At 39.4% G+C, this 13,326-nt stretch overlaps 1 protein-coding gene across 1 annotated transcript in view; it reads left to right on the top strand.

Annotated features, from left to right (window-relative positions):
* Nucleotides 1-13,326, top strand: part of LOC133644733 (cyclic AMP-dependent transcription factor ATF-6 alpha-like) — a 66,142-nt gene that overhangs the window by 20,066 nt on the left and 32,750 nt on the right. Inside the window, exons 8-10 of the mRNA XM_062039450.1 lie at nucleotides 7,446-7,631; nucleotides 11,366-11,457; nucleotides 12,599-12,727. Coding sequence (XP_061895434.1) covers nucleotides 7,446-7,631; nucleotides 11,366-11,457; nucleotides 12,599-12,727 — 407 coding nt within the window. The remainder of the gene's footprint in view (nucleotides 1-7,445; nucleotides 7,632-11,365; nucleotides 11,458-12,598; nucleotides 12,728-13,326) is intronic.

Here is a 13,326-nt window from a genome sequence, read left to right as displayed (position 1 = left end):
AGAATGCTCCACAAATCTGCCATTGTAAGGATTAGGGGATTTAGAGACGGAGACCCATAAAAGGTATAAAGTGGCATGAGTTATGATGAACTAAAAAGAGTTTCTTGCTCCCGAATGGCTTTAGTATTGCAAGTGTCTCCAAAGCATATTAGGGGATGCGATTGTGAACATGTTTTGACATTGTTACTGTAAATTTTTTCTGCTGTGGGTCCACTTCTTCAATTTTAAGTAATACAATGACAAGCATCACAAAGTGACAGCGAGGATTGCTTACAAAAGTGTCGTTATTAGTAGAAAATGCATGTATATGTTGGTTATTTTTAATAATAATATGAAAATAATATACCCTACCTTCACCGTTTACTGTAATTGCTTTTGAATGATGGGGATATACAGCATTTTTACAGTCTAGCAGGTTTTCAGGATATTTTTGCACTGAGAAGCTCGTGCAGGCGTACTGATGTTGTAGAGAAAAATAGTCCACCTCCCACAAATTTAGCATGCAAAATTCAAAATTATTTATCAGCTTTAATCAGCGACGATAAATTATGTTTATAATTATTAAGTTACAGCTAACACATTTATTTACCTAAACTACAAAAAGCAAAGTGCTTTAATTTGAAAGCAAGCAACAATTGGTAACAATTGATAATTTTTAACTTTAATGCTGAATTGGAATGCTTGAGAAAGTGTAATGAAAAAATGTAGCTCTCTTTGACCACGTTGTAATAACGGTCAAGAGCAAATTGCTCAGTCAGCATTAACGTAAATTCCAAATGAAAAGCCACTACTTTTTTCGCTACCGGCCTTGGCGAAGTTGGTAGAGTGGCTGTGCCAGCAATCGGAGGGTTGCTGGTTACTGGGGTTCAATCCCCACCTTCTACCATCCTAGTCACGTCCGTTGTGTCCTTGGGCAAGACACTTCACCCTTGCCCCTGATGGCTGCTGGTTAGCGCCTTGCATGGCAGCTCCCTCCATCAGTGTGTGAATGTGTGTGTGAATGGGTGAATGTGGAAATACTGTCAAAGCGCTTTGAGTACCTTGAAGGTAGAAAAGCGCTATATAAGTATAACCCATTTATCATTATTTATTATAATGCAAATAGTTTTCATAAAACACATGCAAAGACACTGAAATGGTGTGTTATTGTTTGTGCTATGGCGCCAATTTTTGGACAAGTGAATGTCTACAGTATTTCCTGCTGTTTTAAAGCTTTGAACCGGAAGTACTAGAGCCGTTCTGTCTTTTAATCATCCATAGCGTTTCTACTCGTATGAATTCTTTATTAATCACTCCCAAGCAACGTTTGTAAGTTTTACAATATAACTACAACAATTCTCTCTTACTAAACCGTCCCAGGTGTGATGTCTGTAGTGCTTCATGCATATTTGTACGTGCTATCGTAATATAACAAATAGGGCTCTGGTTCTTTGGGCACTGCACGATTCCATTCTTGGAGGTAATGATTCGATTTCAGAATCGATTCTTGACTCAAAATGATGCTCGATTCAAAATCCATACTCTTTGATAACGTTGGGTGCTAGTTCTATGGTTAACAAAATTCCTCCGTAAAATAAACACCTCTGATAAATGTCCTTATTACTTGAAAGAAAACTGGTTTTGTCTAAAAAAAATTCGACCCAAAGATTTGAATATTGAAATTCAAATAAAAATAACGCAACAAGAGATATATCCAACACATCTCTTTTCTAAAGTAAATCAGTACACCAGATATGGGCATCTACATCAATATGATTTGCCTAAGTGGCTGTACAGGACAGATTTTTTTATTTAAAAAAAAATAATAATAATAATAAATAAATTTAAAAAAATAATAATTAAAAAAAAAAAAAAATATATATATATATATATATATATATATATATATATATATATATATATATATATATTTGTTTTAAATATTTTAAATACATTTTTGATTTTTTTTTTAATCAATTAAGAATTTTTACAAATAATCACGATTCACTTTAAAATCTTTTTTTTTCTTTTTTACACGGCCAGTAATAAATCTGGCCTCATTAGCATTAGCTAATATGCTAACATGTTTACGAGTGTCTGGGTTTGTATTATTAACTTACAATGGCATTCTGTTTGTATTGTTCCCGTTTCACAAATTCCTCAGTAAAGTCACCAAAACGTCAGCGTGGAGTTATTTTAGTCTTTTTAGTGGATTGAAGAGGTAACTTCCGCAGTTAGTGGGCCCATGACGATAATGTCTGTATTGTTTGATCAGTTACAAAGTTTGGAAACAATTAAGATATGTAAATAAACATTTACAAAATCTTTCGGTGGAAATAACTATTTTCACAACTTGTACCGGTATATCTGTGACTTATATATGAAAAAATATATATTTTTTCTCTAAAATTTATTGGATGCGGCTTATATACCGGTCGTTCTATAGTCCTTCAAATATGGTAGTAACGCTACACAGCAGTACGACAAGTGTAACACGCATGAGTTTCACACCAACAGCCGGGGAGCAACATTATAAAACGCATAAAGAACTACATAAAGTTGCCTTGATGCTGACCACTCATGATTGGAGTAAATACAAAATTACACAGGGAAGTCAAGTCGCCTACAGCCACAGATGTTCATGCCAATGTTTTGGCATCTAGCGCTAATTAGAGACAGCTGCCGTTGTTTGCTTTTGTAAACAAAGCCCTCTGCAGATTTTGGACCAGTTATATCATGTTTTTTGTACTGCACAGGATGACAATCATCTCACCTGCAGCGCACTCAGGCAGGCCACCATGATCGATGTTCATGACCGCCAGTAAAGTCGAGAGACATTTTTGCAACGACTTGTCAAAAGAGGCCCCTCCCCTTTCGATGATCTCATCGCAGCGTCCTCCATCGGTAGCGCTTCATCTGTTTAACACAATAAAACGCACACATATGGGTGCAGGATCCAAGGACAGCTGTTAGCAGCGTGTCCACTGTGTTCTTTAAACGGTAATAGAGGCATTACATCTGCTCATAGAAAAATGTATATATTCCACATTCTATTATTTTCAACAGCAAACAGTGACAGTTTCAGGCCGTCACCTGTCAAAGTGAGGTTGCCTGATAAATGCCGCTGCAGTTTGACGTGAGGTCCCCCTTCCTCCTTTCCCTGGTAACTGCATACTCGCCGCGTTCCCAGGCTCGGCCCGGTGGCACAATTCCCAGATTGAGTGCCGTGAGACTTCAGGGGTTTCTCTGGAGACGGAACACAAATAACTTAATCAGCAGCAGGGCTATTAGTCCTGAGATCTTAGCAGCTTTACCCCAGGGACAGAAGTAGCGGGAACTGGATTATCAAATAAGGTGTTTTGGTAAAGGAGGCGTGTCATTGTGTGAAACTTTTTGTTGTTGTTGCACTTTTATACTCTCTAGGTCAGGGGCTGGAGCCATTTTTTTAAATTTTACAGGCAAATAAATCTGTCCATGGAAAAAACTCCCTATTTTCTTTTGAGATGTTTAGTTTTTGGGACATATTGATGGGGGTCGCACACTAAAGAAGTCAAAGTCTTTCTCATGCAGGAGTCTATGGAGGTTAAATTGTGTCTTTATTACGAAAGCTTTTTTTTGGCACTGAATTTATGTAACCACATTTTTTGCTTTTGAATTTTGTGAAAGTACATTTTTTTCCATTAAATTATGCTGACAATATTATTGAAAATAAATTTGGTGTAAAAAAAAAAGTATGTGTATAAAAAAAATTCACAGTGTATAATATTCAGTGTAGTTCAGTGTAAAGGTGAGATTTTAACCATTTGTAATCATTTCTATGGTTTGAAAATATCCAGTGGGCCGCATTGAAATGTTAATTATGTTGTATTATGCCAAGGTAGCCAAATAATCTGCTTTTTTATTCTGTTTTGCAAGACCCGTGTCACGTGACTTCACATTTGACACCTCATTGGCTGGTTGTTAGACAGGATCGATTGCTTCAGTCTTAATTTACCAGAAGTGAGCCTTGCTTTTGGATTATTTTGATTGATATTGAAATCACGATTAGTCTGAAAACATGATTATTTATTGTACCACCAAAACTCAACTTTAAATATCAATTAAAAAAATAACCAGATATAAATTAGTAATTAATAAACAACCAATTTTAAAAAATCGATTTAAATAATAACAATCGGAAAACATTTAAATATTTTTTTCTGTTTAAATATTTTTTAATTACATTTTTTACATTTTACACTTTTTTACCACCATCGAGTGTGTGCTTTTTCTGTCATAAATAAAATGTAATTAAATGCAAAAATCCTTGTTTTTATTGGTGCAATACATCTTTGGACAATCTTGGCCAGTATTTAAAGTCATAGCAAATAATTTCACATCATATCATCAGTAAGTGCTTTAAGTGCCTACTTAGTGGCCTAGTGGTTAGAGTGTCCGCCCTGAGATCGGTAGGTTGTGAGTTCAAACCCCGGCCGAGTCATACCAAAGATGGGACCCATTACTTCCCTGCTTGACACTCAGCATCAAGGGTTGAAATTGGGGGTTAAATCACCAAAAATGATTCCCGGGCACGGCCACCGCTGCTGCCCACTGCTCCCCTCACCTCCCAGGGGGTGAACAAGGGGATGGGTCAAATGCAGAGGACAAATTTCACCACACTTAGTGTGTGTGTGTGACTATCATTGGTATTTTAACTTAACTTAAGCACTTTTGGCTTGTGTGAGGTGCGTTTTTGAAACCTTTGTTAGCGCAGTCAGATCGGATGTTGCGCACAGCGTTGTTATTATGAAGGGGGGGGATTTGTGCTGCTGCTCTGAGATGACGAGTTTGGAGTCGACTTGAGACTGTTTACAAAAAAAAGGAGAGCCTCTGAAGTTGGTACTGCTGTCCTGTTCATACGTTGATCTTACATCAATGATTTTGTTCACATCAACACAGGCAGATGAGATGTGCTGCGGGTGTATGGATTGTTCTTGCTAATTTTGGTTTTATAGTTTAGTCTGTGTTTCAAGTTGCCGTTTCGACATTGGTCAGTTTAAGACGGGGCGGTTGAGTGTTTCGGGGATGAATGGGCACTACCAAACAATATTTTTTCCAAACAAATGTTCCTTCTTTTCACAATGACAGCATTTCACTTACATTTATGTCAAGTTCCGTGATATTCTGCATTCATCGTGGTTTTTGCATGCACGTTGCAAAGCGCGTTAATTGATTTTTCCGATTTATGATCGTGAGAAGCCAAAATCGAAATCTGGATTACAATTTTATTATTTGTCCAGCCATATGTAATATGATTACATTTGTGCTTGGCTTCAGCATAAAGCTGACAATTGACAATAATTTGTGGTACAATATACACTATATTGCCAAAAGTGTTTGGCCTCCTGCCTTGACTGACATATAAACTTGAAGTGCCATCCCATTCCTAACCCATAGGGTTCCATATGATGTCGGTCCACCTTTTGCAGCTAATACAGCTTCAACTCTTCTGGGAAGGCTGTTCACAAGGTTGCGGAGTGTATTTATAGGAATTTTCCACCATTCTTCCAAAAGCGCATTGGTGAGGTCACACACTGATGTTGATCGAGAAGACCTGGCTCTCAGTCTCTGTTCTAATTCATCCCAAAGGTGTTCTATCGGTTTCAGGTCAGGACTCTGTGCAGGCCAGTCAAGTTTATCCACACCAGACTCTGTCATCCATGTCTTTATGGACCTCGCTTTGTGCACTGGTGCACAGTCATGTTGGAAGAGGAAGGGGCCCGCTCCAAACTGTTCCCACAAGGTTGGGCGCATGGAATTGTCCAAAATATTCAAAGTTCCTTTCACTGGAATTAAGGGGCCGAGCCCAACTCCTGAAAAACAACCCCACACCAAAATTCCTCCTCCACCAAATTTCATACTTGGCACAATGTAGTCCGAAATGTACCGTTCTCCTGGCAACCTCCAAACCCAGACCTGTCCATCAGATTGCCAGATGGAAAAGCATGATTCATCACTCCAGAGAAGGCGTCTCCACTGCTCTAGAGTCCAGTGGCGACGTGCTTTACACCACTGCATCCGACACTTTGCATTGGACTTGGTGATGTATGGCTTAGATAGAGCTGCTCGGCCATTGAAACCCATTCCATTAAGCTGTCCGCGTACTGTACGTGGGCTAATTGGAAGGTCACGTGAAGTTTGGAGCTCTGTAGCAACTGACTGTGCAGAAAGTCGGCGACCTCTTTGCACTATGCGCTTCAACATCCGCTGACCTCTCTGTCAGTTTACGTGGCCTACCACTTTGTGGCTGAGTTGCTGTTGTTCCCAAACTCTTCCATTTTCTTATAATAAAGTTGACTTTGGAATATTTAGGAGCGAGGACATTTCACGACTGGATTTGTTGCACAGGTGGCATCCTATGACAGTTCCACGCTGGAAATCACTGAGCTCCTGAGAGCGGCTCATTCTTTCACAAATGTTTGTAGAAACAGTCTCCATGCCTAAGTGGGCCAAGTGATTAGGACACCTGATTCTGATCATTTGGATGGGTGGCCAAATACTTTTGGCAATATAGAGTATTGTCCCATAATTTTGGTTGTCGGCCCACGTTTACTTTGATACTCGCTGTACTGAGGTCCTATTAGGTATGCTGCGCATGCACGTCGACTGTCCATCATTCAGAATAGGCTGCAAAAAAACAAAGAAAAAGCAAAATGACAGCTTTTGGAACTCTTGCTCTTCCCCAAATTGTTGGTTTGAATCTGAATTGTACTACCATTTTACAGGCAGTGCAGTAGAATGTAGAAAGTGTAGATTGCTCAGCCCTTTTTGACCTATATTACATTTCTCTGCGTGTGTCGTTGCTCGAACAGCTGACACCCTCCATAAACACGTCCGTCCTCACATAGACAACAGAGAAACTGCAGGAGCATCTCGGTGTAAATATTTCCCCCGCAGAAGCTCCATCGCGTGCACTTAGGGGCTCTCTGTGGGTCGAGGGGGGTGTCACGGACCCTCCGACGGACATCTTGAACATGTCTATTTAACACCATCCCGTCATGTGCAGTAAAATTCTCCCACTATCTCGTGGGTCTTTGTTCATGCCAGCTTCTCTGTCACACTTCAGAGGATGAATAACCGCAGAGCAGATGTTTGAGCTTTGTGTTTGGATATGAAATACACGCATGTAGGACCGACTGGGGGCATTAATCATAGGAATGAAAATGTAGTTTTTAAACCAACATATATAAACATGATGTCACAGCAGCATGAGGAGCTAATGATCTATTGCCGAGCAGGTGGCATTCATTGCATTCTCACTCAAATGCTGCCCTATTTTCCCTGTTTGAATAGCTGCTCCCCAAACACATCCAGATGTGATAAATCCTGCGACATGAGTCATCATTTTAAGTGTTATTCTTTTTTTTTTTTTCTAACCCCCCCACCGCCTTTCTGCTTTTTTTCTGTCCCATATTTTTCATCCTCAGTCAAAGTTGTCCCAGCGGCAGCAGCGCATGATAAAGAACCGCGAGTCAGCGTCCCTATCTCGGAAAAAGAAGAAAGAGTATCTGCTCACGCTGGAGGCCCGCTTGCAACTGGCGCTGTCTGAGAACGCGGTGCTCAAAAGCGAGAACGGCAACCTCAAGAAGCAACTGGAAGGCCTGCTGAGTGAGGTGAGCATCGAGAAGTCCAAAGCAGTGTCTCACAAACCTGAGTGCATTTCAGCAAGCATTTTATTGCATCTTCCTATCTTTTAAAAGGTCCAACGGACATCGAATCGGACAAAAACCAAAGCAATTTTTCCCATTGGAAATCATGTAAATCCTATTAATCGAGCTGAAAATATTTATAGTTATAAATTATTATTAAAATTAGAGATGTCCGATAATATGGGACTGTCGATATTATCGGCTGATAAATGCTTTAAAATGTGATATCGGAAATTATCGGTATCGGTTTCAAAAAGTAAAATGTACGACCTTTTAAAACGCCGCTGTGTACACGGACGTAGGGAGAAGTACAGAGCGCCAATAAACCTTAAAGGCACTGCCTTTGCGTGCCGGCCCAATCACATAATATCTACGGCTTTTCACACACATAAGTGAATGCAAGGCATACTTGGTCAACAGCCATACAGGTCACACTGAGGGTGACCGTATAAACAACTTTATCACTGTTACAAATATGCGCCACACTGTGAACCCACACCAAACAAGAATGACAAACACATTTCGGGAGAACATCCGCACTGTAACACAACATAAACACAACAGAACAAATACCCAGAACCGTTGCAGCACTAACTCTTCCGGGACGCTACAATATACACCCCTCGCTACCCCCTACCCATCCCCCCTCAGTTCAGTTCAGTTTCAGTTTATTTTAAACATGCATACATTACAATGTAATTCATCACATATTTCCAGTTGTTTCATAAACAGCACGTCCGAAAAGGAGTAGGAAGAAGCAGAGCTTATTTAATCCTACCCCTTTTCATACCATAGCAATTGTATCCTTTTCCTTGTTCTCTGTAACAGAACAGTGAAGAAATAAATAATTAACAAATAATATACCATAGTAAGTAAACAAATACATAAATAATACTTGTCTCAATAAAAAAAAATAAGGGTTCAAGATGATGATTATTCTTGTTCTGTATATTTTGTGAACACTTGTAATATGAACAGTCTCTTAATATGACTCTCATTTGTGGTTTGTTCGATTTCTTTGGTTAATCCATTCCATAATTTAATTCCACATACTGATATGCTAAAAGTTTTAAGTGTTGTACGAGCATACACATGTTTTAAATTAGATTTTCCTCTAAGGTTATATTTTTCCTCTTTTGTTGAGAAGAATTGTTGTACATTCTTGGGTAGCAGGTTATAGTTTGCTTTATACATCATTTTAGCTGTTTGCAAATGCACCAAATTGTTGAATTTCAGTATTTGTGATTTAATAAATAAAGGGTTTGTATGTTCTCTATATCCAACATTATGTATTATTATAACTGATCTTTTTTGTAACACCGTTAGTGAATGAAGCGCACATTTGTAGTTGTTTCCCCATATTTCTACACAATAACTGAGATATGGTAACACCAGTGAGCAGTAAAGAATATGAAGTGATTTTTGGTCCAGAAGTGGTTTTGCGTTGTTCATTATTGACGTGTTTTTTGGCTATTTTATGTTGTATACTTTTTACATGAGATTTCCAATTAATTTTATCATCTATTTTACTATTATTGAAGATAAAACAAATCAAAGTGAGGCATACGAAAATCAAGGTACCGCCGTAATATTGGACCGAAACTAACAATTATTTTGATAGTCAACGAGTCAGCGATTATTTTTTCGATTAGTCGACCGGTCAAACGATTATTGCTTATATGATCTGCTCTACATGCTTTGAGTCCATTTCCAAAAGTCATTTTAGTAAACTTTACAAAATAAACTTAGATTTCTAAGGAATTAATGGCTTTACTTTACAGTAGTATGTCAACTTATGAGCTTAATTGGTTCTGTGGCGGAGCTTTTAACTCAAAACACTTGTATCTCAAATCAGTGTCTCCCATTGAAAATTATTTAAATCAATTTCATTGGTTCTGGGCCCCAAAACACCACCATTTAAAAATGTAATTCGACATATTGAACATGTTAGCAAGTTTTCACCCACTGTTCATTTTTTTTGGTGTTTATTTTTTTACCTCTCCTAGGATGCAACAATGCCATTATTTGTTTAAGTATACAAGAGGCAAAGGTCGCTGCATTTTGTTTAAATTGTCCTGTGACACCCGCTTGCTTTCTGTTGCAACACTTCTTGCATGTGCCTTTCCTCCATGAGGAATGCAAAACATTATAAAATTGACAATTATATTTTTATCATATTTGTTGCCTTTCATTCAGCAGGAATGAGGTGACTGAAATATTACAGAAAAAGCTCTCACGTCGATGTAAGCTACTAGTGTAGTACCTCAATTTTGTGCAGTCCCAGACCATGATGGTGAGCTTTGAGATGTCACAGTACCTGTTGGAATTTGTGCTCCCCAGTGCCGGCAGCACTTGTGCCACCCCAGACCATGATGCTACCACACCTAAGGGAGTGGGGTCTTCGAAATGTCGTAATACCTGTTGGAATTCACACTTTCCTTTCATAAACCATAGCTGTCTAAGGCCGGCAGCATTCATGCAGCCCCAAATGATGATGCTACAACCTTTAAGGGAGTGGGTCTTCAGACTGTTACATCACTCAATCAATCAAACTTTATTTAAAGACCACTTTTCATATACAGGCAAGTGGCCACACAAAGTGCTTTACACTATAAATAGAAGAAAACACACAAACAGGACTATTGACAATAACAATACAAAACATGGCATGGCACTGAGGATTGAGGAAAAACGCCACCTTTGAGGCGTCCACCTGGAGAATAACTACAATTAACGCCATCTAAAAATAGCATATGCCATATTTTAAAATATATGTCAACTAAAATATAAATAATACAATAATAGATTAATACAAACATAACATTGAGGGAATAATAGTAGTAAAAGCAATAAATAAAATACAAAATTACAGAAAATGAAAATAAAATAGCTGTTAGAATTAACACAGCTCCCCAGTGCTGGCAGCATTCGTGCAGCCCCAGATCATCGCTACAAGCTGAAATTCACGCTTCCCCTCCAAAACCCACAGCTCCCCAGTGCTGGCAGCACTCGTGCAGCTCCAGACTATAATGCTAAATTTCGCCATTTTGGACTCACTTGGGATGTCAGCTATTTAGACAATAACGGCTGTGTGTTGAATTATTTTTAGTGGATGGTAAATATACAGTAATTTATCACTGTTAATCAGTTTCGAACATGACCGCGATTAATTCATTTCCGTGAAGTCATTAGTTATAAATCAAATTGTTTCATAGCTAGATCATAAAATCCTGTTTGCTACCTTCTTAATAAATGTTCCACAATATGAGAGCCTTCTTGACATGAAATAACACCCTTTAGTCACATTTACACCCTTTTAATCCAATATAGTAATGCTGCCTGAGGCTGAGCCAATCAGTGGCCACAATACTTAACAGCTTGATCTGATTGATTTGGTCTCATATAGTGGCCAATACTACTGTAGAATTGATATTTTTAGTTCATTTGGTCATTTTTATGCTTTAAAGTGGAAGGGAAATATTTTTCCTGAAACGTGACTGTACAGCCCTACAAGCTGCACACTGACTACTCTGATACTCTCATATCTATAGTATTGTCTCATGAAAATATTTACTGTGATTAAAAAATGCTTGCTGAAATGTGAGTTACTGTGTAGAAATCACGTTTATTCGCAACTGGCCTTTGACATGCTGTTTGAATTAAAGCAATTTGCCTTCGTCCCCCCTCCTCCTCTGCAGAATTCAGTGCTGAAGTCAACGGCTCCGAAGAGGCGAGCCGTGTGTCTCATGGTGGTCTTGGTCTTCCTCGTGCTTAGCGTTGGACCAATAAGGTAACACTTGAATGAAGGTCTTTTATTTCATGAAAACTGTATTTGGCAGATAGTGTGTAAGCTCCATATTCCTGCTAGGTATAATTTATGGTGGGCTTCACGATAATTTGATCAGCGGAGGAAATAAATGGGAATCCCAATGACTCACTGAGTGAGACGTTATCCAAAGACTAATTGAAAACAGTGTCAACTACTTCCTGTTGCATCAGCTAGTTAACACAAAACCCGCTCATTAAATCAATGGCCAACTTTCAGTTTAGTTAAGACTTTGCGATAATTACAGCCAGCGTGTTGCTATTAATCCAGGAAGCATGTGAATTTAGTGGTACTGTAGCTGTCCTTGTCCAAGGATGAGTCAAAACTGTTCTCACATGAAGAAAACAAACGTTCATTTAGTCTCTCTGATCTTTTGGCCAAGGTTTATAGGACTTTGTGACTAATAGGTGAATAAACCTCAGAACAACCCTACGGGGTTGGGATGGATGTAAACATTTCCTCCTTGTGAACGTCAGAACAAAACATATCACGCTCCACCAGTTGTGTAAATGACACACTGCCCAGTTCCTTTCATCTCTTGCTTATAAAACTATTACCTAATTTGACAAATTAAGACGAGTTATATAAAAGTGCAGCGCAGGAAAAAGAGCTAAATTCCGCCCAGTTTGCAAATTTTTGTAACAGATTCTCTGATGTCACGTTAAAAAAATGTTTGTTTTCTCCTGGAGGATGCGAGTTGGTGTTGTTGGCTTTGAGAAGCTTTTTTCTCTCTGTGTGTGCTCGGAATGTGCACTGCAGCACTTATAAAAACCAACAGGACATTTTTTTTCCTTTACATTTTCTTTTGTAGTTGTGCTCTGCGGGCTGAGGTCCACTTCTAATGTGTCCGTACCTGCTAGCTATGGGTTTGGAGGAATGTAAAATAGCCCCGCACTGAAAATCCCACCCAGTGTTGGAAAAGCACGGAAGGACAGTGTGCTTTGGATCACACGGCCTAGATCAAGAGTACATTGTTGGGCTTGTGGCTTAAAACAAAACAAAAACCTCCCTCCCTGTGTGCACAGGATGAGAGCCACTTGGAATTTCATTTTCTCTCTCAAGTGTCCTAACTTCAACTCTCTGCTCTCCTGTTTCCCTTCATCAGTCAGCTTCAAGGCAACACAGACTCTGGGCTGGAGGTTGTGGCCGTGCAGCACAGCCGACACTTGTTGGGTTTCTCCCCAGAAACGGACACGGAGGCCCCCGGGAATGGCGCCGCCGAGGTGGCCGACAGGTAACATGCTTAACATAACATTGCGACCCAGGATGCACCTGCGCTGGGGCCCTTGCTTAAACTGGCGCGGCTCATTACGACATGTGTAAACATGAGCACGACTCTTTATCCAAACGCCTCCAGGCGCCCCCGTCCCCAAAGTTGTACTTTGAGTAACAAGGTGGGAAATTGGGGTCGTGGCTTGTTTGACATGAAGCTTTACAACATGAGCAATAGCTTATTTTTCTAAGGGCTTATATATTTTTCTTTCTATTTTAAATGCAATTTGTAAATTACACCAATAACATTACCTGTCCTGAAAATGTTGTTTTGCAAGGTGGTGGGAATCTATGCCTGTGTTTTGTCAGACGTACATGTGTGCAGTGTCGCTCGTTAATGCAAGCCAGTCACCTGTAGCATCAAGTTACGCCGCAGCATTAAAACAAATACACGAAGGAAGGAACACATTAGCATTTACAGAAGGGGTGACACGAGAGGGGGAATGCAATCAAATCTCAGGGTCTTTCCTGAATAGGAAGCCGTGTGTACAGAAAGGTTAATATGGGCCCCTCTGTGAGAGTTATGATGAGGCCCCTGTGCTCTGACATGTTGTCCAACAG

Source organism: Entelurus aequoreus, linkage group LG27, assembly GCF_033978785.1.
Source record: "Entelurus aequoreus isolate RoL-2023_Sb linkage group LG27, RoL_Eaeq_v1.1, whole genome shotgun sequence".
In the NCBI taxonomy this organism is placed as follows: domain Eukaryota; kingdom Metazoa; phylum Chordata; class Actinopteri; order Syngnathiformes; family Syngnathidae; genus Entelurus; species Entelurus aequoreus.
This window is presented reverse-complemented; position numbering and strand designations above follow the sequence as displayed.